The sequence below is a fragment of the Oncorhynchus mykiss genome, chromosome 15, assembly GCF_057628025.1.
Source record: "Oncorhynchus mykiss isolate SJ-2025 chromosome 15, ASM5762802v1, whole genome shotgun sequence".
Classification (NCBI taxonomy): domain Eukaryota; kingdom Metazoa; phylum Chordata; class Actinopteri; order Salmoniformes; family Salmonidae; genus Oncorhynchus; species Oncorhynchus mykiss.
The window spans coordinates 43,786,304-43,812,361 of record NC_143036.1 but is presented as its reverse complement, the minus strand read 5'-3'; the positions used below and the strand labels follow the sequence as shown (position 1 = coordinate 43,812,361).

The following is a 26,058-nucleotide window of genomic DNA, read 5'->3' as shown; positions in this document are numbered from 1 at the left end:
GTTTGAGTCAATTGGAGGTGTACCTGTGGATGTATTTCAAGGCCTACCTTCAAACTCAGTGCCTCCTTGCTTGACATCATGGGAAAATAAAAATAAATCCTTGGGAGCAACTTCCAAACACCTGAAGGTACCACGTTCATCTGTACAATCAATAGTACACAAGTATAAACACCATTGGACCATACTGCTCAGGAAGGAGGCGCGTTCTGTCTCCTAGAGATGAACATACTTTGGTGCAAAAAGCGCAAATCAATCCCAGAAAAACAGCAAAGGACCTTGTGAAGATGCTGGAGGACACAGCTACAAAAGTATCTATATCCACTGTAAAACGAGTCCTATATCGACATAACCTGAAAGGCCTCTCAGCAAGGAAGAAGCCACTGCTCCAAAACCGCCATAAAAAAGCCAGACTACGGTTCGCAACTGCACATTGGGACAAAGATTGTACTTTTTGGAGAAATGTCCTCTCGTCTGATGAAACAAAAATAGAACTGTTTGGCCATAATGACCATTGTTATGTTTGGAGGAAAAAGGGGGAGGCTTGCAAGCCAAAGAACATCATCCCAACCGTGAAGCACGGGGTGGCAGCATCATGTTGTGGGGGTGCTTTGCTGCAGGAGGGCCTGGTGCACTTTACAAAATAGATGGCATCATGAGAACGGAAAATCATGTGGATATATTGACGAAACACCTCAAGACATCAGTCAGGAAGTTAAAGATTGGTTGCAAATGGGTCTTCCAAATGGACATTGACCCCAAGCATACTTCCAAAGTTGTCGCAAAATGGCTTAAGGACAACAAAATCGAGGTATTGGAGTGGCCATCACAAAGCCCTGACCTCAATCCTATAGAAAATGTGTGGGCAGAACTGGAAAAGCATGTGCGAGTAAGGAGGCCTACAAACCTGACTCAGTTACACCAGCTCTGTCAGGAGGAATGGGGCAAAATTCACCCAACTTATTGTGGGAAGCTTGTGGATGGCTACCAAAAACATTTGACCCAAGTTAAACAATTTAAAGGCAATGCTACCAAATACTAATAGAGTGAATGTAAACTTCTGACCCACTGGGAATGTAATGAAATAAATAAAAGCTGAAATAAAACATTCTCTTCTTGGTGACAGGGGGCAGTATTTTTACATCCAGATGAAATGTATGCCCAAATTCAACTGCCTGCTACTCATCACCAAAAGATAAGATATGCATATTATTAGTAGATTTGGATAGAAAACACTGACGTTTCTAAAACTGTTTCAATCATGTCTGTGAGTATAACAGAACTTATTTAGCAGGCGAAACCGAGGACAAACCATTTTTCTTTTTTAGGTCACTCTTTTCAATGAGTTTTCATTGGGAATCCAGTTCATACCGCTTCCACTGGATGTCACCAGTCTTTAGAAATTGGTTGAGGTTTTTCCTTTGTGTACTGAAGAAGTAGCCCTGTTCAAAACGAGGGTCACGTCAAGTGTACTGTTAGAGGTGCGTGACCAGAAAGCTAGCCTCAGTTTGTGTTCCTCCTGTATTGAACACAGATCATCCCGTCTTCAATTGTATCAATTATTCATGTTAAAAGATACCTAAAGTTGTATTACAAAAGTAGTTTGAAATGTTTTGGCAAAGCTTACAGGTAACTTTTGAGATATTTTGTAGTCACGTTGCACAAGTTGGAACCGGTGTTTTTCTGAATCAAACGCACCAAATAAATTGACATTTTGGATATATATATATATATTATATCGACAGAATTAATCGAACAAAATGACCATTTGTGATGTTTATGGGACATATTGGAGTGCCAACAAAAGAAGCTTGTCAAAGGTAAGGCATGATTTATATTTTTATTTCTGAAATATGCTTTCTCTCTTTGTTTACGGAGGTGCTACCCTCAGATAATAGCATCGTTTGCTTTCGACGAAAAGTCTTCTTGAAATCTGACATGTTGGCTGGATTCACAACAAGTGTAGCTTTAATTTGGTATCTTAAGTGTGATTTCACGAAAGTTTGATTTTTATAGTAATTTATTTGATTTTGGCGCTCTGCATTTTCACTGGCTTTTGGCCAGGTGGGATGCTAGCGTCCCACATATCCCAGAGAGGTTATGGGCTTTGTAAGTAAGCATTTCACTGTGTTGTATTCGGCGCATGTAACGAATAACTTGATTTGATTAATACCAGCATATCAGTTTCACTAACAACAAAAAAATACATAATTGAGTTAATACAAACATGGTCTCTTTTTTGTTTTCTGGAGTAAGGCAGCTCCAAAATGCAGGTGTTCCAGCCTGGTTCAATGCTTTCAGTGGTGGGGCCAGTAGAAAATACGAAGTGTTATGTCGTGATTGGCTCAGTGTTCTGCCACTCATGGGGACACGACATCACCACCAAGTCTAAAGGTAAACCTTGGGTGCTGCCCCTTGGGTGCTGCCATAGAGTGACATTAGAAGTGCCCATCCAAGAAGGCTCAAGGTCATTGGCCACAGATAAAATTACATCAAATCAAGTTATATGTACAGCATCTTTGATTGAACTGATCATGTCAACATCATACTTTAAAAATCATGAATCAAGTCGACAATCTACTTGCAAATCCTTTTTAATCCTTGTCATATGAAGAGAAATTATAGATAAAACGTACTGGTGCTCATCGGCCATAAACATTAGACAAGTTGGAAATCGCAAATTCAACAGTGGTCCCAAATCTGGGAGTAAGGGTCTCTTTTCCAATTTTAAAATGATAAACATTCAACATTGACCATGCTGTCAATGAAGCATGATTTGTGCAGCGATCAAAACAACTTACAGAAGTTTTCGCAGTTCTGAGTTGAGTTCAGGATGAACTCTCACTGGGAAAATGTTTTGAACGGTCATTCAACTCAGAATTGTAAATTTGGCCTCTTTCTATAGCTACGACCTGAAGATCAATGACGTCATCATGATTCAACCCCCCCCCCCCCCCCCCCGAGTTGTCCGTTCTTTTGAAAGCACCATAAATCAAGAGAATGCCGGACTTTGATGACAAAACTTGCCCGCCGCGCCACCTTCCTGTTCAAGTCAGCACAGCATAAGGGGAGTCCAAAAATGTATTATATGCTGCTGCATAAATTATGTAATATGCCAGAGAGATATGCATACTGTAGCTAAGAAAGTAATACTAAGTGTATGTTGTGTAATACGATGTTAGTAGCCCATGTGCCTCACCCTAATAATTTAGTCTATTTACCCCTCTTAAATGTTGTCTACTGTTCTGACATGGTGGTGCACATGTAGCCTATAACCTGTTTTAGAGAAATGTAATCATTAAATATTGTAAGAGCTTTCATTGTCTGCTTGTATGCCCCCTTTATTTATCCTACGGTTCTGACTTGGTGTACAGGGAGAATACTGTAAGAACAGCCCATGTTCTGAATGTTCTGTCGCTGTATATTTCAAAAGTGCTAAACAAATAGTTGATTATGTCCGTTCTAGCTCGCTCATTAATGTCTTAATCGAAATTACAGATTGCACCTAATACGCTTGTCGTTCCCTTATGCCATAGTTTGTACATCTAAATTGTCATTAGAAACCACATTTGTTTAAGCAAGTCAGCCATATCAGCTGTTTTTTTTTAAGGCAGTACATGAGGCTGAATTAACTGTTTCACTGCAAGACAAGGCTCTGCTTATAGCCAAGTGTAGCAGTGGTAAGATGTTGGGACTGCTGTTGGGACAGCTTTATGTAGGCCCTAACATTTTGTTGGCACCATTTGTCACCGTTATAGTGCAATAATGTATTGTTTAGTGTTGTGTAGTGGCTTTGCTGGCATGCATCCCACTTTTTTTGCTGGCAAGCATCCCACTTTTTTTTAGATTTACATGCTAAAATCATCACTGTATATATCCATACAAATGATGCCAGCTGATTCATGATTTCGATGGGTTTCATGCCATTCGCTCCATTCCAACCATTATGGGCCGTCCACCCTTCAGCAGCCTCCACTGGTCAGGATTTATTTTCCGTAGGCCATTACACTTGATGGCTGGTTGCAGGTGACTGAGGGGCTTTTCTGCTGTCTGCGCTTTTTAATTTTTTTTTACCATGCAATCGTCAAAGAAGGGGATGGATAGTCTTCAAAGGATTAAATACCCTTTCTCTCCTCACCAGCATCTAACTGCACACTAAGTGAGGACACTTATTGGCCAGCATGTGCATGCCATGCAGAGTGAGAGAGCCTGCTTGTGATTCGTCAGCATTCTCTGTACATCTAGAGAGTGAATGTACGGAGTCTAGCGCTTCTAATTGGAGTAGGTACCGTAGTCCAGTTTTTGTTGTATTAACAGTGTCAAAGAAATGAGAAAATTGCAGCCTCTTGCAATATGGATATTGCACGTCAATATTACAATTTCAAATCTGAATTCGATGAATGGTGCGGCGCTAACACGCTCTGGCCCTGACACACGTACAGTTCCAGTCAAAAATTTGGATACAAATACTCATAAGGGGTTTACTTTATTTTTACTATTTTCTGCATTGTAGAATAATAGTGAATACATCAAAACTATGAAATAACACATGGAACAATGTAGTAACCAAAAAAAGTGTTCAATCTAAATATATTTTATATTCTAAGTATCCAACCTTTGCCTTTTATTTAACGAGGCAGGTTAGTTAAGAACAAATTCTTATTTACAATGACGGCCTACCCCAGCCAAACCCTAACCCGGATGACGCTGGGTCAATTGTGCGCCGCCCTATGTGACTCGCAATCACAGCCTGTTGCGATACAGCCTTGATGACAGCTTTGCACACTCTTGGCATTCTCTCAACCAGCTTCACCTGGAATGGTTTTCCAACAGTCTTGAAGAAGTTCCCACATATGCTGAGCACTTGTTAGCTACTTTTCCTTTACTCTGCAGTGTATCCTTCACCCTGGCGTATCGCTGCAGAATGCTGTGGTAGCCATGCTGGTTAAGTGTGCCTTGAATTCTAAATGAATCACAGACAGTGTCACCAGCAAAGCACCCCCACACCTCCTCCATGCTTCAAGTTTGGAACCACACATGTGGAGATCATCCACTCACCTACTCTGCGTCTCACAAAGACATGGTGGTTGGAAACAAATCAAAAATTTGGACTAAACAGACCAAAGAACATATTTCCACTGGTCTAAAGTCCACTGCTTGTGTTTCTTGGCCCAAGCAAGTCTCTTGTTACTATTGGTGTCCTTTAGTAGAGGTTTCTTCTCAGAAATTCGACCATGAAGGCCTGATTCACGCCGTCTCTTCTGAACAGTTGATGTTGAGATGTGTCTGTTACTTGAACTCTGTGAAGCATTTATTTGGCCTGCAATCTGAGGTGCAGTTAAATCTAATGATCTTATCTTCTGCTGCAGAGGTAACTCTGTGTTTTCCTTTCCTGTGGCAATCCTCATGAGAGCCAGTTTCATCATAGCGCTTGGTTTTTGCGACTGCACTTGAAGAAACTTTCAAAGTTCTTGAAATGTTGGACTGTTGTTTCTCTTTGGTTATTTGAGCTGTTCTCGCCATAATATGGACTTGGTCTTTTACCAAATTATCTTTTGTAATAAAATCCCTACCTTGTCACAACACAACTGATTGTCTCAAATGCATTAAGAATGAAAGAAATTCCACAATACCAATAACAAGGCATAACTGTTAATTGAAATGCATTCCAGGTGACTACCTAATGTAGCTGGTTGAGAGAATTCCAAGTGTGCAAACCTGTCATGAAGGTGGCTACATTGAAGAATCTCAAATATATTTTGTTTTAACATTTTTTTGGTTACTACATGATTCCATTTGTGTTTTTTCATAGTTTTAATGTCTTCACTATTATTTGACAATGTAGAAAACAGTAAAAATAAATAAAACTCTGAAATTAGTAGTTGTGTCCAAACTCTTGACTGGCAATGTACATACTACACATGTACATACAAACATACAGTACCTACACAGTCTCTGATGGTTACATAATCTGCTCACCTGAACACACACAAAAAACCTGCAGTCACTAGTGAATTGGCAGTCATGGTCGCTACTTCCACAAATCCACTGCAGTTCTTACTAAACTGTACTGTGAGAGCGCGAAAGCAAACGAGAGAAAGATAAAAAAAAAAAAGAGCTCTGGGTGGGCATGTACGAGAGAAAAAGAGACCGCACAGGAGAAGAAAATGGGACAATGAAATATAAATTGTATCCAGAGGAGATGACAGGAAGGGAACAAAAGGCAGGAGAGAGGGGTAGGCATGGTGAGAGAGAGTCAGTGTTCTGCTGTAGTGAGTCAGCAGTTGCGTGATCTTTCGGGTGTGGGGGTCAGACAGATGCATTCTGGACTAACAACAAAAAAATGCCAGACTGCAGCTGAGCTCTTGAGCAGCAGCCCCCCCTTCCTACAATTGCACCATTTCACCTCCATCTACATTCTGAGCCAGGCAGTTACCTGGCTGAAGAGTCTCCTGAGCACAGCCCATCCCTGCAACACAGACAGATTAATTCAATATACAAGACAATGTTACTGTGTGTGTGTCAGTAGTCAGTCCTCCTAGATTAAAACTAATTCCATTGCCTAATGAACTGGTATGCTTTGGAAGTAATGAGACGCTTCAGCTCAATGAGATGCTGTGAGAGAATGACAAAGCGTCTCTCTGACTCAGTTTCTCTCGCCCTCTGTTACTCCCTTTTTCGCCAATTCTCCTACCTCTATCCCACTTTCTAACGCCATCTCACTATCTGCGACTTGTTTGACTGGATAGTCTTCCTGCACTCTTCCTGTCATTTACTATTTTTATATTATTCCTCTATATGCTGTTACTTTATACAGTGTATTCGGAAAGTATTCAGACCCCTTAACTTTTTCAAAATTTTGTTACAGCCTTATTCTAAAATAGATTAAGATATGACAACAATTCATCAATATACACACACACACAATACCCCATAATGACAAAGTGAAAACAGGTTTTTAGAAATATTAGCGAATGCATTTTAAAAAAAACACGGAAGTAATCATACTCAGTACAAGGTAAAAATCTGTCGTTCTGCCCCTGAACAAGGCAGTTAACCCACTGTTCCTAAGCCTTCATTGAAAATAAGAACTTGTTCTTAACTGACTTGCCTAGTTAAATAGGTAAAATAAAACTCCTGCATTGTTTTGGCTGTGTGCTTAGGGTTGATGTCGTGTTGGAAGATGAACATTTGGCCCAGTCTGAGGTCCTGAGCACTCTGGAGCAGGTTTTCATCAAGGATCTCTGTACTTTTCTCAGTTCATCTTTCCCTCAATCCTGACCAGTCTCCTAGTACCTGCCACATAATGATGCTGCCACCACGCTTAACCGTAGGGATGGTGCCCTGTTTCCTCCAGACGTGACACTTGTCATTCATGCCAAAGAGTTCAATCTTGGTTTCATTGACCAGAGAATCTTGTTTCTCATGGTGTGAGAGTCCTTGAAGGTGCCTTTTGCAAACTCAAAGCGGGCTGTTGTACCTTTTACTGAGGAGTGGCTTTCGTCTGTCCACTCTACCATAAAGGCCTGATTGGTGGAATGTTGCAGAGATGGTTGTCCTTCTGGAAGGTTCTCCCATCTCCAGAGGAACTCTGGAGCTCTGTCAGAGTGACCATCGGGTTCTTGGTCACCTCTCTGACCAAGGCCCTTCTCCCCCGATTGCTCAGTTTGGCCTGGCGGCCGGCTCTAGGAAGAGTCTTGGTGGTTTCAAACCTCCCATTTAAGAATGATGGAGGCAACTGTGTTTTTGGGAAGTTTCAATGTTGCAGAATTTTTTTGGTACCCTTCCCCAGATCTGTACCCCGACACAATCCTGTCCCTGAGCTCTACGGGCAATTCCTTCGACCTCATGGCCTGGTTTTGCTTCTGACATTCTTCAAGTCTGGGACCTTAGACAGGTTTGTGCCTTTCCAAATAATTTCCAATCAATTGAATGTACCACAGGTGGGACTCCAATCAAGTTGTAGAAACATTTCAAGGATGATCAATGAAAACAGGATGAACCTGAGCTCAATTTCCAGTGTCATATCAAAGGGCCTGAATACTTATGTCAATAAGGTATTTCTGTTTTTATAAATTAGCAAACATTTAAAAAAATGTTTTCGCTTTGTCATTATGGAGTGTTGTGTGTAGATTGATGTGGATTTATTTGTAATAAATTTTCAAATAAGGCTGAAACGTATCAAAATGTGGAAAAAGTCAATGGGTCTGAATACTTACTGAATGCAGTGTATATTATCTGTAAATCCATAGGCTAACTTACAGGCCGCAATAAATACATTAGATTGGAAATCTCTACCTAGCAATCCCTGCTGGGTGTGTGTGTGTGTGAATATTAACAACAGTAGCCAGAATAACAGAATCAACCCACCGGTCAGAGAAATATGAGTCAATGAAATCATGCGTTCGCTTCTTGACCCTGGGAATAAAAAACAAAAAGTGATGTTAGCTAATAAAAAATAAATACAGTGGATGGTACTTTACTTAAATTCTTGTCATGTTCTGGAAAAAGATCAAATAAAATACCTCTTTACAACAATGATAATGTGCAACAAAACAGAGCAGTGGTGTGTGTGTACTCGAGCAAACAATGCAGTTGTGTGTGTGTGAGAAAATGTGTATGTACTTGAGCAAACTGAAAAAAAGTGTGTGTAACAGCTCACCCTGGGGTCCACTTGTTGGCATCCTGGTTGCGTCCCTGGTCAACCATAGTTGGCGTGTGTGTGCAGGGGGTACCTATGAGGACATTCCCTGTGTGAGAAACTCTCTCTGCTGTGCTGATGATCTACACAGAAAATAAATAAGGGGTGCATAAGATTGCAGGCTCATGTTCATTTGGGAACATCGTAGCAAAATGTTGCAAGGATGTCAGGTGATTCAAAGAATATTGGTAGCCAGGGTACTGTTCATTACGCACCAAATAAAGAAAAAAGGAAAGGGCAACCTGGACTCATCCAATTTGAAGAGCTTATTTTCGTTTTCAGTTTCAAAACATATTCTGTTTGACGCCCTAATGAACACTATCCAGGTGAGTCATTGAGAACAGATTCTTTGCCAAGAAGTGGGCGATTCTCTTGTGTGGTGACTGAGCATGGAGCAGGTTGGGTGTAATATTTGAGAGTCCTGCTATGCAGAAGTATAGCAAGCTATATATATATAGCAAGCTAGTCACAGTCTGTAGCCCCCCACACACCGTTCCTTCTTCTCCTCCCGGCCAGGCCTTTCTTTTACACTTCACCACACTGGCTGCCACAAATGCAAGAGGATGGGAGACCTGGGGTGTATTCATTAACACCCACCGTAGCAAAACACTTTGCAATGGAAAACGTTTTGAATTGAAAACGAGAATTTGAAATTGGACAAATTCAGACAGTCGGCACAAATGTTTTCTTTGGTACCTGGGGAATATACCTCTGATCATCGACTCTTAACTACGAAGAAAAAAAGAATCCCAACAGAGGGCTTTCATGAATAAAAAAACCTGCAGCAGGGCTCAATTTCCGTGAACTTAAAATTATAGTAAGTTGATAAGAAAAAGGCCAATTTACTAGTCTAAAGGCTCAACTCAATCACACTTACAGTGCATTCGGAAAGTATTCCGACCCCTTGACTTAAATATTTAGTTGTATTCTTCTTTTGTTCGTTTTTACCCCTTTTTCTCCCCTATATCGTTATATCCAAATTGGTAGTTAGTCTTGCCTCATCGCTGCAACTCCTGTACGGACTCGTGAGTGGCGAAGGTCTAGAGTCATGTGTCCTCCGAAACATGACTCTGCCAAGCTGCATTATTTCTTGACACACTGCTTGCTTAACCCGGAAGCCAGCCGCACCAATGTGTCAGAAGAAACGCCATACAAGTGGGGACCTTGGTCAGCGTGCATGCACCCGGCCCGCCACAAGCAGTCGCTAGAGCGCAATGGACCAAGGACATCACAGGGATCGAACCTGGGTCTGTAGTGACACCTCTCAGGAGGCCCAGACCCATTGAATATTTATACATTTTGTTTTACGTTACAGCCGTATTCTTAAATAGTTTTTCTCACCTCATCAATCAACACACTATATCCCATAAAGACAAAGCAAAATTAGGTTTAGATTTTTTTTGTTGCAAAAACGGCAATATCACATTTACATAACTATTCAGACCCTTCACTCAGTACTTTATTGAAGCCCCTTTGACAGCAATTACAGCCTCAAGTCTTCTTGAGTATGACGCTACAAGCCTGGTACACCTGTATTTGGGGAGCTTCTCCCATTCTTCTCTGCAGATCCTCTCAAGCTCTGTCAGGTTGGATGAGAGTGTCGCTGCACAGCTATTTTCAAGTCTCTCCAGAGATGTTTGATCGGGTTCAAGTCCGAACTCTGGCTGGGCCATTCAATGACATTGTCTTGGCTATGTGCTTAGGGTCGTTGTCCTGTTACAAGGTGAACCTTCGACACAGTCTGAGGTTCTGAGCACTCTGAAGCAGGTTTTCATCAAGGATCTCTCGGGGTATGCTCCTTTCATCTTTGCCTCGATCCTGACTTGTCTCCCTGCCGCTGACAAACATCCCCACAGCATGATGCTGCCACCACCATGCTTGACCGTAGGGATGGTGCCAGGTTTCCTTCAGACATGACGCTTGGCATTCAGGTCAAAGAGTTCAATCTTGGTTTCTCATGGTCGGAGAATCTTTTGGCAAACTCCAAGCGGGCTGTCATGTGCCTTTTACTGAGGAGTGGCTTCCGTCTGGACACTAACATAATCAATTCTCAGGTTGTTTTTTTCCCATAAATAATCAATATTTCAACCGGACAAAAGCTTTGTCAATAGAAAAGGTAAACAAGAAATGCGCGCTCTCGATCACACGCTGGGCTCATGTCTGGAAATTTCCACTGGCCTCTCATTGAAAGGGCTGTATCTCCCTCATTTCTCAGAGTAAAAGCCTGAAACAATGCCTAAAGACTTGCCACATGTAGAGGAAGCCACAGAGATCGTGAACTTTGTATGGTGGATAGGCTTTCAATGGAAAAGCAGCCTGATAGTACTTCCTGGTTGGATTTTCCTCGGGTTTTCTCCTGCCATATCAGTGCCTTTAGATTTCTGAACTAAACGCACCAACAACACAGAGGTTTTTGGACATAAAGAGGGACATTATCGAACAAAACAAACATTTATAGTCTAACATGGAGATCTGGGAGTGCCACCAGATGAAGATCAAAGGTAAGTGATTAATTTTAACGCTATTACTGACTTTAACTTCTCTGATCTCCCCATCCCGGATCCGGGATCGTGAATACAGACTCAAGCTCATTACCATAACGCAACGTTAACTATTCATGAAAATCGCAAATGAAATAAAATAAATATGCCATCTCTCAAGCTTAGCCTTTTGTAAACAACACTTTCAGCTCAGATTTTCAAAATATGCTTCTCAACCATAGGAAAACAATCATTTGTGTAACAGTAGCTAGCTAGCGTAGCATTTAGCGTTAGCATTAGCATCCAGCAGGCAACATTTCAACAAAAACAAGAAAAATAATTTACCTTTGAAGAACTTCGGATGTTTTCAATGAGGAGACTCTCAGTTAGATAGCAAATGCTCAGTTTTTCCAAAAAAGATTCTTTGTGTATTAGAAATAGCTCCGTTTTGTACATCACATTTGGCTACCAAAAAAACCTGAAAATTCAGTCCTCAAAACGCGAACTTTTTTCCAAATGAACTCCATAATATCGACTGAAACATGGCAAACGTTGTTTAGAATCAATCCTCAAGGTGTTTTTCACATATCTCTTCGATGATATATCGTTAGTGGAAGCCTGGTTTCTCCTCTCTATCAAATGGAAAAATACTTGCACCTGGCTATTGCGCACCAATTTCGACGCAGGACACCAGGCGGACACTTGGAAAATGTAGTCTCTTATGGTCAATCTTCCAATGATATGCCTACAAATACGTCACAATGCTGCCGACATCTTGGGGAAACGGCAGAAGGTCTAAGCTTATTCCTGTCGCATTCACAGCCATATAAGGAGACATTAGAAAACAGAGCTTCGGGGGGGATCACGTGACCCTTGAACGAGATGGCCGCATGAACTATGAGCTCCGCACAAGTAGTTTCCAATTCCTAATCTTACCTCCACTCCAAGTTCACACTCATTTAGCTTTAGTAAGAAAAAAATCATGGCGGCTACAAAAGGCGACACTACAGGTGACATTTTTACCCGGACTCGAGTATTAGCGACGGAAAAGGCCTCCAACAAGAAGCTAGCTTCAGAAAAAACTAGTGCCATTAGCCAGGAGCAAGAGAACGCGCTCCCCCACGAGGCACAACGAATGCCAACCTCGCACTCTGTCGAAGACATCCTTTCTGAGTTGAGATCCCAACGTACAGAACTAAACACTAAATTAGATGCCATTAATTCTCAGCTCAGTGCGATAGGGGGCAAGGTGACAATCCTGGAAAACGCTTTGCCTGACATCAACAACAAGATAACCATAAACGCGGGGCGCCTGGACGAGGCAGAGGGGCGAATCCTATCCATGGAAAACTTATTGATAGATGCCATGGAAACAATAGCATATGCTAAAAAGAAAATCGAGCATCTGGAAGAGAAAACAGAGGACCTGGAAAACAGGGGGCGAAGGAATAATTGTGTTCTATTCAATCTGGGCGAAAAAGAAGAGGGAAACATGCCACTGATCCGCTACCTGCAAGACAAACTTCCCGAGTGGCTCCACCTGCCCACCGACAGGCCCATAGAACTCGAGAGAGCTCACCGAGCACTGAGGCCCCCACCAGCAGCCAGACAACCAGCGCGCCCAATCACCATTCGTTTCCTGAGATTCACCGACAAGGAACGAGTCCTACAGGCGGCGAAAAACAACACCATCACAGTGGGAAACGCCAAACTCGCTTTACACCAGGACCTGTCAGCTGGAATACGCCGAAAGCGCCGAGAATTTGACGAAGTGAAGAAATACTCCATTGACCGAGGCATCTTCAGGGGATTCAAATACCCAAACGAGCTCAGGATTCTTCACCAAGGAGCCTTGCGACACTTCAAAACTCCCGAAGAGGCAAAACGTTTTTTGAAAGACAATCCTGGCCAATGAGAAACAGACCAATGACTAAATGCGATTAATGCCATTACTAAAGGAGGTAAGACGAAATATAGCCGATATCCAGAGATCCACCCCCTAAATGTCATTATAGCCGTCCAATTTATATTTATTGTCCTTTAACTGAGAGGGATGGGCTGTATAGCCTAACCTAGGCCTACTAATGTTTCAGCCTACTTTTATTTCCCTGTTTTTTTTGTTGTTGCTATTATTACCTGGGGTTCCCTATGTCCCTTGGGGGAGGCATATGTAGGCTGGGCTATTGATTTTATTTTTCCCCCCTCTTTTACTGTGGTCTGGACGAGGGCAACTGTGTTATTTACTCAATGCGGGGTGGAGAGGATGAGGCATTTCTTTGGTGGGGAGAGGGAGACGTTGTGCGTTGCTAACTGTTCCCGGTTTTTGTTTTATCGGAACACAGAATTGAGACTGAGCGGGGGGGGTAATAGATCCAATCCCAGATGGATTCCCCAGAGAGTTCTACAAAGCTTTTTGGCCCCAGCTCAGCCCTATCTTCATGCCAATGCTGGAGGATTTTTGCAAAAACGGAGTTCTCCCAGACTCAATGCACACAGCTCGCATTACAGTGTTGCTAAAAAAGGACAAGGACCCCCTATCCTGCTCGTCCTTCCGGCCCATAAGCTTGTTGGATTTCGACTATAAAATAATTACCAAATTGCTCGCCAAAAGACTAAACACTCTTCTTCCCAAAATAATAAAAGCGGACCAAACTGGATTTATTAGAGACAGATACTAATCTGATAACATTCGCCGTCTTTTTGATATTATTGATCAAGTAAATGCACAAAAGACCCTTGTCCTGCTGGCTTCACTGGATGCTGAGAAGGCGTTTGACAGGATGGAGCTTTCTGTTTTCAGTCTTAGAAAAGTTCAATATGGGCCCAAATTTTATTAAATGGATCAAATCACTATACTCTCATCCAAATTCCATGGTGACTACTAATGGACTGAACTCTGACAGATTCCCTCTGGAACGGGGCACAAGACAAGGGTGCTCGCTGTCCCCGCTGCTCTACTTGTTGGGGGCGGAGCCTCTGGCAGAGCTGATAAGGAGCAATCCAAGTATTATGGGTGTTTCTGCAGGTGGCCTGCAGCACAAGATTTCGCTTTACGCGGATGATTGCTCTACATATCCAACCCTGAGAAATCCCTCCCTCTCATTTTAGACACAATTGCTCAGTATGGCAAGTTTTCAGGTTATAAGATCAATTTGAACAAATCCACTGTCTGCCCTCTCAATATTACACTCACCAGCTCTATGAAGACACTTTGTCCTTTCCAATGGAAAACCTGGATCTCCCTCCCAATTAGCTTAGTAGGAAGAATTAATGTAATCCGTATGAACGTCCTCCCTAGACTAAACTACTTATTTCAGATGCTCCCATGCTATCTCCAAGTTTCCTTCTTCAAAACAACTAACCAAAGCATCACCAAATTTATATGGGGCAATAAAAAACCTAGGATCAAGTTTTCCACTTTATCAAAACCTGAATCTAAAGGTGGTCTTGCCCTTCCCTCCCTTCAACTGTACTACTGGTCTGCCAAAATCCGCAACATGCTAACATGGATCACAAACAGACAAGAGTCAACGTGGATTCAGATATAAGCCCAATCCTGTGGTTCATTGCCCTTAAGCTCAATTATATTCATTAATAACTTTAGTGAAGTGGGCAACATAGCCAAAACCTTTGCGATTTACAGCACCCTACTAGCATGGAGGGACTAAGAAATACCTGGGCATTTCCTCCCAAATATGTTCTCACTCACCTATAGTAGGCAACCCAGACTTGCCAAAAGCCATGAGGGATGCCAACTTTAATCTTTGGCATACTCTAGGAATCAGGACCTTTTCAGACCTATTTCATCAGAAAACCACTACACTGAAATCCTTTCAAGAGCTCTGCAGTGAATTCGATGTGCCAAGATCCCATTTTTTTTAAATATCTTCAAATTAGACATGTAATTTCCTCATTTACCTCCAAGAGGAGGTTTAGAACTCAGTTGAATGAAGTTGAAACCCTTCTTGTCACAGCACAATCCATTAAAGGCTAAATATCTTACATCTATAGACTCCTTTCTGAGAAAGGAAGCTCCTCCTTTACTCCTTTGAAAATAATCTGGGAAAAGGACCTTGGTCTGACTATCAGTGATGAGTTATGGGCGGAGGTTTGCGACAGGGTATACTGCTCCTCTACCAGTGTAAAAATGAAATAATCTAATTACACATTTTTGTACAAATTGTATTATACTCCTTTGAGACTCCATAGAATGAAAACAGATATGTCTCCTAACTGTAAAAGATGTACCTCTGAAAGCGGAACCTATATGCATGTATTTTGGAGCTGTAGGGAGATTGCCAGAATCTGGCAATCTGTACATACTGCTGCACAGAAAATACTAGAGGTACAGTTTGATATGACCCCGTGTATCTATCTTCTTAATGCCCAGCAGGACTTTGTTCTTGATCCTGACAGAGAAAATTTGCTTATGACTATTACATACTTTGCTAAGAAATGTATTCTTCTATTGTGGGCCTCTAATACCCCTCCTACATTTAAAATGTGGATTGACCAGATTGTTGACTTTCTTCCTCTTGAAAAGCTCACTTATGACCTCCACAAGAGACAGCCCAAGTTTGATAGACTCTGGTCTCCACTATTCAACTATATTTCAAACTGGACAGAGTGAACGGGGTGACTAGGGAAATGCGCAGATACATGTTGTGTAAGGTACTGTAAAACCTAAAAACGAATTATTGGCCCGTCGTCTCAGCGAATGCTTGAAATAGCTGATAAGAACCTTGATAGTGCTGCTGCAAGTGTTATATGTTTTTTTTTTTTTTTTGTGTTTTTATTTTAATTTCGTTTTTGAGTACGTGTGCGTATATGTGTGTGTGTGTGTGTGTGTATGTATACGTACGTACGTACGTACGTACGTATATATATATATATGTACCAAGGAAAATATATAGATTAAGAAAAATATTTTTTTATTATTTATTTATTTTGACTTTATCATTCATTTTAATTGTATTTTTATTTTTTTCAAAAGTATTATTATTATTTTATTTTTTTTAAAGCCTGTCACATCTGTGAATGTGGAATGTGTTTTGTTGGTTGATTGAAAAACAAGAAAACTTAAACTTTAAATTGAAAAAAAAGAAAACAGAGCTTCAGAAATTCTGCTAATTTCCTGTTTGACGTTTCATCTTGGTTTCGCCTGTAGAATGAGTTCTGGGGCACTCACAGACAATATCTTTGCAGATTCTGAAATGTCAGAGTGTTTTCTTTCCAAAACTATCAATAATATGCATAGTCGAGCATCTTTTCGTGACAAAATATTGCGCTTAAAACGGGAACGTTTTTTTATCCAATAATGAAATAGCGCCCCTATAGACTTAACTAGTTAAACACCTCTCCTTGGTTGGAAAATGGCTGTATGGTTTTCTGTGACTAGGCGCTGACTTAATCGCATGGTGTGCTTTCTCCGTAAAGCCTTTTTGAAATTGGACACTGTGGTTGGATTTACAAGAAGTTTATCTTTAAAATGGTGTATAATACTTGTATGTTTGAGGAATTTTAATTATGGGATTTCTGTTTTGAATTTGGTGCCCTGCAATTTCACTGGCTGTTGTCGAGGTGGGAAGCTAGCGTACCAGACAGCAATTAAATATCACAGTAATGAAAACTTAGGACACTAAAGAGGCCTTTCTACTGACTCTGAAAAACACCAAAAGAAAGATGCCCAGGGTCCCTGCTCATCTGCGTGAACATGCCTGAGGCATGCTGCAAGGAGGCATGAGGACTGCAGATGTGGCCAGGGCAATAAATTGCAATGTCCGTACTGTGAGACCCCTAAGACAACGCTACAGGGAGACAGGACAGACAGCTTATCGTCCTCGCAGTGGCAGACCACATTTAACACCTGCACAGGATCAGTACATCTGAACATCACACCTGCAGGACAGGTACAGGATGGCAACAACAACTGCCCAAGTTACCCCAGGAACGCACAATCCTTCCATCAGTGCTCAGACTGTCCGCAATAGGCTGAGAGAGGCTGGACTGAGGGCTTGTTGTAAGGCAGGTCCTCACCAGACATCACCAGCAACAAAGTCACCTATTGGCACAAACCCACTGTCGATGGACCAGACTGGGAAAAAGTGCTCTTCAATGACGAATATATTTTGATTTGTTTAACACTTTTTTGGTTACTACATGATTCCACATGTGTTATTTCATAGTTTTGATGTCTTCACAACTATGCTACAATGTAGAAAATAGTACAAAATAAAGAAAAACCCTGGAATGAGTAGGTGTGTCCAAACTTTTGACTGTGTAGGCTGGGTATACTTAACGCGCTGAGACAAAAAAAAGGGCTTTATAAAATAGATTTGATTAATACAGTGCCTTGCGAAAGTGTTCGGCCCCCTTGAACTTTGCGACCTTTTGCCACATTTCAGGCTTCAAACATAAAGATATAAAACTGTATTTTTTTTGTGAAGAATCAACAACAAGTGGGACACAATCATGAAGTGGAACGACATTTATTGGATATTTCAAACTTTTTTAACAAATCAAAAACTGAAAAATTGGGCGTGCAAAATTATTCAGCCCCTTTACTTTCAGTGCAGCAAACTCTCTCCAGAAGTTCAGTGAGGATCTCTGGATGATCCAATGTTGACCTAAATGACTAATGATGATAAATACAATCCACCTGTGTGTAATCAAGTCTCCGTATAAATGCACCTGCACTGTGATAGTCTCAGAGGTCCGTTAAAAGCGCAGAGAGCATCATGAAGAACAAGGAACACACCAGGCAGGTCCGAGATACTGTTGTGAAGAAGTTTAAAGCCGGATTTGGATACAAAAAGATTTCCCAAGCTTTAAACATCCCAAGGAGCACTGTGCAAGCGATAATATTGAAATGGAAGGAGTATCAGACCACTGCAAATCTACCAAGACCTGGCCGTCCCTCTAAACTTTCAGCTCATACAAGGAGAAGACTGATCAGAGATGCAGCCAAGAGGCCCATGACCACTCTGGATGAACTGCAGAGATCTACAGCTGAGGTGGGAGACTCTGTCCATAGGACAACAATCAGTCGTATATTGCACAAATCTGGCCTTTATGGAAGAGTGGCAAGAAGAAAGCCATTTCTTAAAGATATCCATAAAAAGTGTCGTTTAAAGTTTGCCACAAGCCACCTGGGAGACACACCAAACATGTGGAAGAAGGTGCTCTGGTCAGATGAAACCAAAATTGAACTTTTTGGCAACAATGCAAAACGTTATGTTTGGCGTAAAAGCAACACAGCTGAACACACCATCCCCACTGTCAAACATGGTGGTGGCAGCATCATGGTTTGGGCCTGCTTTTCTTCAGCAGGGACAGGGAAGATGGTTAAAATTGATGGGAAGATGGATGGAGCCAAATACAGGACCATTCTGGAAGAAAACCTGATGGAGTCTGCAAAAGACCTGAGACTGGGACGGAGATTTGTCTTCCAACAAGACAATGATCCAAAACATAAAGCAAAATCTACAATGGAATGGTTCAAAAATAAACATATCCAGGTGTTAGAATGGCCAAGTCAAAGTCCAGACCTGAATCCAATTGAGAATCTGTGGAAAGAACTGAAAACTGCTGTTCACAAATGCTCTCCATCCAACCTCACTGAGCTCGAGCTGTTTTGCAAGGAGGAATGGGAAAAAATGTCAGTCTCTCGATGTGCAAAACTGATAGAGACATACCCCAAGCGACTTACAGCTGTAATCGCAGCAAAAGGTGGCGCTACAAAGTATTAACTTAAGGGGGCTGAATAATTTTGCACGCCCAATTTTTCAGTTTTTGATTTGTTAAAAAAGTTTGAAATATCCAATAAATGTCGTTCCACTTCATGATTGTGTCCCACTTGTCGTTGATTCTTCACAAAAAAAATACAGTTTTATATCTTTATGTTTGAAGCCTGAAATGTGGCAAAAGGTCGCAAAGTTCAAGGGGGCCGAATACTTTCGCAAGGCACTGTACATTTGTACAAAACACTCACCATCTGGGTCCTCACATTGGCATTGACTGCTCCTAGTGTGATATTTGTTGCTGGGCTGTAGTCGGACGGCATCACAAGTGATATATTGCCTGAAAAACATGGTAAAGGGATAAACTATTTGAAGTGTTCCTCATTGGGCAAAAAATATCCAATGTCTGCCTACACAAATGTATATTTCACCAATTGATAAAGAAATATTTTCTAATTGGTTTAGTAAGGTTTTAAAGAAGCATTGTTTTATGCCTGGTTTGTGGGTTCCATTCCCACTGAGGGCAACCATACGAAAAAAATTATGCATTCATGACTAAGTTGCTTTGGATAAAAGCATCATTATATTATTATATCAATATCAGCAAGGCATTTGTGATATTGGTGTCCTTCCTGTTAACCTACAACATTATGTAAAAACCCACATACATGACTCTTCCTGCATGCACAAAAATGTGGTTTTGTACACCAGCTTCAAACTGCTGAAAATACAATATTTTTGGTTATGGAAGTTTCACAGAAGTTTAGACGGTACAATGATTCTCTACACTACACTTGTTTGTCGATTTCTGTATAGTGTATCTTTAAATTAGCCACTGATGGAACTTTGTGGATGGTTGCCACTTTCCAATGCAATTAAATTCAAACTGGTTTAGTAGGTTTCATTCACACCTGGCCCAACGGTCTTGAAAGTCAGAGCCGTGGAAGTGAACGGAAGAGTGCACATTCACACAGTTGTAAGGAGTTGTTCCTAACCACATGACCTGATCGGTAAATGTAGCTTTTTTTTCTCTCCATAGGGCAGTGATTTGAATTAACATGTTAATAACTTGGAGCGTGACATAAAATGTTGAAAAAGCAGTGTGTTACTTTGCAGCCTTACTCTAAAATGTATTAAATAAAGCATTTCCTCATCAATATACAGACACACACAATATCCCATAATGACAGGTTAGAAATTTTAGCAAAATTATAAAAAGAAAGAAAAGAAAAACAGAAGTACCTTATTTACATAAGTATTCAGACACTTTGCTATGAGATTCAAAATTGAGATCACGTGCATCCTGTTTCCATTGATGGTCCTTGTTTTTATAACTTAATTGAAGTCCACCTGTGGTAAAAATCAATTGATTGGACATGATTTGGAAAGGCACACACCTGTCCATATAAGGTCCCACCATGAGGTTGAAGGAATTGTCTGTAGAGCCCCGAGACAGGATTGTGTTGAGGCACAGATCTAGGGAAAGGTACCAAAACATCTCTGCAGCATTGAAGGTCGCCAAGAACACAGTGGCCTCCATCATTCTTAAACGGTAGAAGTTTGGAACCACCAAGACTCTTCCTAGAGCTGGACACCCAGACAAACAGCAATCGGGGGAAAAGGGCCTTGGTCAGGGAGGTGACCAAGAACCCGGTTGTCACTGACAGAGCTCTAGAGTTCCTCTGTGGAGATGGGAGAACCTTCCAGAAGGACAACCATCTCTGCAATACTCCACCCATCAGGCCTTTATGGTAGAGTTGCCAGACAGAAGCCACTCCTCCGTAAAAGGCACGACAGACCACTTGGGAGTTTGCCAAAAGGCACCTAAAGCACTCTCAGACCACGAAGAACAAGATTCCCTGGTCTGATGAAACCAAGATTGAACTCTTTGGTCTGAATCCCAAGCATCGCGTCTGAAGGAAACCGGGCACCATCCCCATGGTGAGGCATGGTGGTGGCAGCATCATGCCGTGGGAATGTTTTATAGCGGCAGGGACTGGGAGACTAGTCAGGATCGAGGGAAAGATAAACAGAGCAAAAAACAGAGATCCTTGATGAAAACCTGCTCCAGAATGTTCACATTCCAACAGGACAACAACCCTAAGCACACAGCCAAGACAATGCAGGAGTGGCTTCAGGACAAGTCTCTGAATGTCCTTGAGTGGCCCAGCCAGAGCCCGGACTTGAAACCGGATTCAACATCTCTGGAGAGAGCAGCGATGCTCCCCATCCAACCTGACAGAGCTTGAGAGGATCTGCAGAGACTCCCCAAATACAAGTGTGCCAAGAAGATTCGAGGCTGTAATCTCTGCCAAAAGGTGTTTCAACAAATGTACTGAGTAAAGGGTCTAAATAATAAATGTGTTATCAGTTTCTGTTTTATACATATGCAAAAATTTCTAAAAACCTATTTTTGCTTGGTCATTATGAGGTGGTGTGTGCAGATTGATTCAATTGCTTTTTAGAGTAAGGTTAACATAACAAAATGTTGAAAAACCTCAAGGGGTCTGAATAATTTCCGAATGCACTGTATATACAAAAGTATGTGGACGCCCCTTCAAATTAGTGGAGTCGGCTATTTGAGCCACGCCCGCTGTTGACAGATGTATAAAATCGTGGACACAGCCATGCAATCTCCATAGACAAACATTTGCAGTAGAATGGCCTTACTGAAGAGCTCAGTGACTTTCAACATGGCACCGTCATAACGCCACCTTTCCAACAAGTCAGTTCGTAAAATTTTTGCTCTGCTAGAGCTTCCCCGGTCAACTGTAAGCGCTGTTATTGTGATGTGGAAACATCTAGGTGCAGCAAAAGGCTCAGTAGCGAAGTGGTAGGCCACACAAGAGAACAGAACGGGACTGCCGACTGCTGAAGCGCGCAGCGTGTTCAAATCATCTGTTCTTGGTTGCAACACTCACTGCCGAGTTCCAAACTGCCTCTGGAAGCAATATCGGCACAAGAACTGTTCGAGAGCTTCATGAAACGGGTTTCCATGGCCGCGCGGCCGCACACAAGCCTAAGGTCACCATGCACAATGCCAAGCATCGGCTGGAGATGTGTAAAGCCCGCCGCCATTCGATATGGGGGTAGTGGAAACGCGTTCTCTGGAGTGACGAATCACGCTTCACCAACTGGCAGTCTGACAGACGCCAGGAGAACACTACCTGCTCCAATGCATAGTGCCAACTGTAAATTTTGGTGGAGGAAGAATAATAGTCTGGCCCAGTTTTTCATGGTTCGGGCTAGGCTCCTTAGTTCCAGTGAAGGGAACTGTTAATGCTACAACATACAGTGACATTCTAGATTATTCTGTGCTTCCAACTTTGTGGCATCAGTTTGGGGAAGGCCCTTTCCTGTTTAAGCATGACAATGCCCTCATGCAAAAAAGCGAGACCCATACAGAAATGGTTTATTGAGATCGGTGTGGAAGAACTTGACTGGTCTGCACAGAGCCGTGACCTCAACACCCTTTTGGGATGAATTGGAACTCCCGACTGTGAGCCAGGCCTAATCGCCTAACATCAGAGTCTGACCTCACTAATGCTCGTGACTGGATGGAATCAAGTCCCTGTAGCAATGTTCCAACATCTAGGGAAAGCCTTCCCAGAAGAATGGAGGCTGTTATAGCAGTAACTCCATGTCAATGCCCATGATTTTGTAATGAGAAGTTCGATGAGCAGGTGTCCACATATTTTTGGTCATGATGTGTATGTACATGTGCACAAAGGTTGTACTGATGACAGAGTAAAGAAAGATTAACAAACACACTAAGTAGAGAAGATTTTTGGCAGGATGTGGATGAAACCCCTCCCCAATCATACGACTCCTACCCACACAAACAATCCTCAACTAGTGTACACCGTGAATGCCCCACCACCTACAGCCTTCCATTATTAGAAGTGGGGCTAGCACTACAGCCTAGGACTTTGAGCGGTTCTGTTTTTCTGGGATATCGAGCAGGGCCTGATTCTTTGGGCTAACCTCGGGGGACTGGGTCAGAACCCCGCCCTGTGCAACTGGGTCCTGGACTTCCTGGTGTGCTGAAAAAGCGAGGTAATAACAAATCCACCACGCTGATCCTCAGCACGGGGGCCTCACAAGGGTGTGTACTCCGCTCCCTCCTGAACTCCCTGTTCAGTGTTCACCCATGACTGCATGGCCACGCACGTCTCTAACACAATCAAGTTTGCAGACGACAACAGTGGTTGGCCTGATTACCAACAATGACAAGAACGCATACAGGGAGAAGTTGAAGGTCCTGGCGGAGTGGTGCCGGGAAAATAACCTCTCTTAAAGTCAACAAAACAAAGGAGCTGATCATGGAATTCAGGAGACAGCAGAGGGAGCATGACCCCATCAACGAGGCCACAGTGGAGGGTGAAAAGCTTCAAGTTCTTCGGTGTACACATCACTGACAAAATGAAAATGGTCCATCCACGCAGACAGTGTGGTGACGAAGGCGCAAAGCGTCTCTTCAACCTGCACCACTGAGAGCATCCAGTCGGGCTGTATCACTGCCTGGTACGGCAATTGCACAGTCCACAACCGCAGGGCAGTCCAGAGGGTGGTGAGGTTTGCCCAACGCATCACTGGGGGCACACTGCCTGCCCTACAGGACATCTATAGCACCCAGTGTCATAGAAAGACCACATACTGGCCATAATGTCTACAGTGCCTTGCGAAAGTATTCGGCCCCCTTGAACTTTGCGACCTTTTGCCACATTTCAGGCTTCAAACATAAAGATATAAAACTGTATTTTTTTGTGAAGAATCAACAACAAGTGGGACACAATCATGAAGTGGAACGACATTTATTGGATATTTCAAACTTTTTTAACAAATCAAAAACTGAAAAATTGGGCGTGCAAAATTATTCAGCCCCTTTACTTTCAGTGCAGCAAACTCTCTCCAGAAGTTCAGTGAGGATCTCTGAATGATCCAATGTTGACCTAAATGACTAATGATGATAATTACAATCCACCTGTGTGTAATCAAGTCTCCGTATAAATGCACCTGCACTGTGATAGTCTCAGAGGTCCGTTAAAAGCGCAGAGAGCATCATGAAGAACAAGGAACACACCAGGCAGGTCCGAGATACTGTTGTGAAGAAGTTTAAAGCCGGATTTGGATACAAAAAGATTTCCCAAGCTTTAAACATCCCAAGGACCACTGTGCAAGCGATAATATTGAAGTGGAAGGAGTATCAGACCACTGCAAATCTACCAAGACCTGGCCGTCCCTCTAAACTTTCAGCTCATACAAGGAGAAGACTGATCAGAGATGCAGCCAAGAGGCCCATGATCACTCTGGATGAACTGCAGAGATCTACAGCTGAGGTGGGAGACTCTGTCCATAGGACAACAATCAGTCGTATATTGCACAAATCTGGCCTTTATGAAAGAGTGGCAAGAAGAAAGCCATTTCTTAAAGATATCCATAAAAAGTGTTGTTTAAAGTTTGCCACAAGCCACCTGGGAGACACACCAAACATGTGGAAGAAGGTGCTCTGGTCAGATGAAACCAAAATTGAACTTTTTGGCAACAATGCAAAACGTTATGTTTGGCGTAAAAGCAACACAGCTGAACACACCATCCCCACTGTCAAACATGGTGGTGGCAGCATCATGGTTCGGGCCTGCTTTTCTTCAGCAGGGACAGGGAAGATGGTTAAAATTTATGGGAAGATGGATGAAGCCAAATACAGGACCATTCTGGAAGAAAACCTGATGGAGTCTGCAAAAGACCTGAGACTGGGACGGAGATTTGTCTTCCAACAAGACAATGATCCAAAACATAAAGCAAAATCTACAATGGAATGGTTCAAAAATAAACATATCCAGGTGTTAGAATGGCCAAGTCAAAGTCCAGACCTGAATCCAATCGAGAATCTGTGGAAAGAACTGAAAACTGCTGTTCACAAATGCTCTCCATCCAACCTCACTGAGCTCGAGCTGTTTTGCAAGGAGGAATGGGAAAAAATGTCAGTCTCTCGATGTGCAAAACTGATAGAGACATACCCCAAGCGACTTACAGCTGTAATCGCAGCAAAAGGTGGCGCTACAAAGTATTAACGTAAGGGGGCTGAATAATTTTGCACGCCCAATTTTTCAGTTTTTGATTTGTTAAAAAAGTTTGAAATATCCAATAAATGTCGTTCCACTTCATGATTGTGTCCCACTTGTTGTTGATTCTTCACAACAAAATACAGTTTTATATCTTTATGTTTGAAGCCTGAAATGTGGCAAACGGTCGCAAAGTTCAAGGGGGCCGAATACTTTCGCAAGGCACTGTATATACACAAATTATATACATACAATATATTTATGTTCTGAACTCCGACATTGCTTGTTCTAATATTTATATATTTCTTAATTCCCTTCTTTGTCTTTTCGGGTTTGCGTGTATTTTTTTGTATTGTTAGGTATTACTGCACTGCACTGCAATAACATCTGCAAAATATATGTAAGCAACGATAAAATTTGACCACCTGACAAGGAACAACTCTGGGCCCCTGGTTATAGGCAATTATATTTGAAACACCCCAGGCCCTACTAGCTTCATCCAGTGAGGTCCAGGCTGGAGGCGGGCTGGTCCAGTGCCAGGCAGCAGGGTCAGAGTGTGTCGGTGGTGCCTTGTGCCTTCATCAGGCCCAACAGAAAGGCGGGCCCCAACCTCTCCCAGTCTCAACACTGGAATGTGGCCACCACTCTCTCCTTTAAGGCACAACAATGAGGAAGGGCTGCTTCATTAGAATAAAGCTGAGCAGCTGTCACTCTCCCCCTTTTTGACTAAAAAAATGATTGGGAACACACGCGCAACAGACTTACTAAAAACATGAGTTTTCATGGATTGCTTTAAAATGAATTTAAAAAAAGCAGATTTCAGTGGTGCTAGGAGAGAAACATCAGACTCACCTAGAGTCACTTAGGCCTTCGTATATTATAATGACCTGATAAGGTGCTTCCAGGTAGAATGCAAGGTCCATTTAAAGATTAAATGTAGAGGGGAGTTATCTTTGGAACTTGGGCTTGTATCTCAAAATGCAAAAACACCACTTTCCTGAGGATTTTTAAATCAACGATCTCATGCTTTTCTTCAATATTATTGACGTTCTTGCTGGTGCACCGTCCCTTCTCGT

General features: G+C 42.2%; 1 protein-coding gene across 34 annotated transcripts in view; it reads right to left on the bottom strand.

Annotated features, from left to right (window-relative positions):
- The window catches only part of tfdp2 (transcription factor Dp-2), a 60,258-nt gene that overhangs the window by 19,567 nt on the left and 14,633 nt on the right, over nt 1–26,058 (bottom strand). For 14 of the 34 annotated variants that reach the window (XR_016486690.1, XR_016486691.1, XR_016486692.1 and 11 more), the window contains exons 2-5: nt 19,169–19,257; nt 8,660–8,781; nt 8,368–8,415; nt 6,434–6,466 (exon numbers count right to left, since the gene is read on the bottom strand). Coding sequence is in view for 21 of the 34 variants with exons in the window: in XM_021563194.3 (XP_021418869.2) it covers nt 6,434–6,466; nt 8,368–8,415; nt 8,660–8,781; nt 19,169–19,257 (292 nt within the window). In the remaining 13 variants the exon portion in view is untranslated. The remainder of the gene's footprint in view (nt 1–6,433; nt 6,467–8,367; nt 8,416–8,659; nt 8,782–19,168; nt 19,258–26,058) is intronic. The other 20 variants (XM_090200122.1, XM_021563198.3, XM_090200128.1 and 17 more) reach the window with 3 other exon arrangements.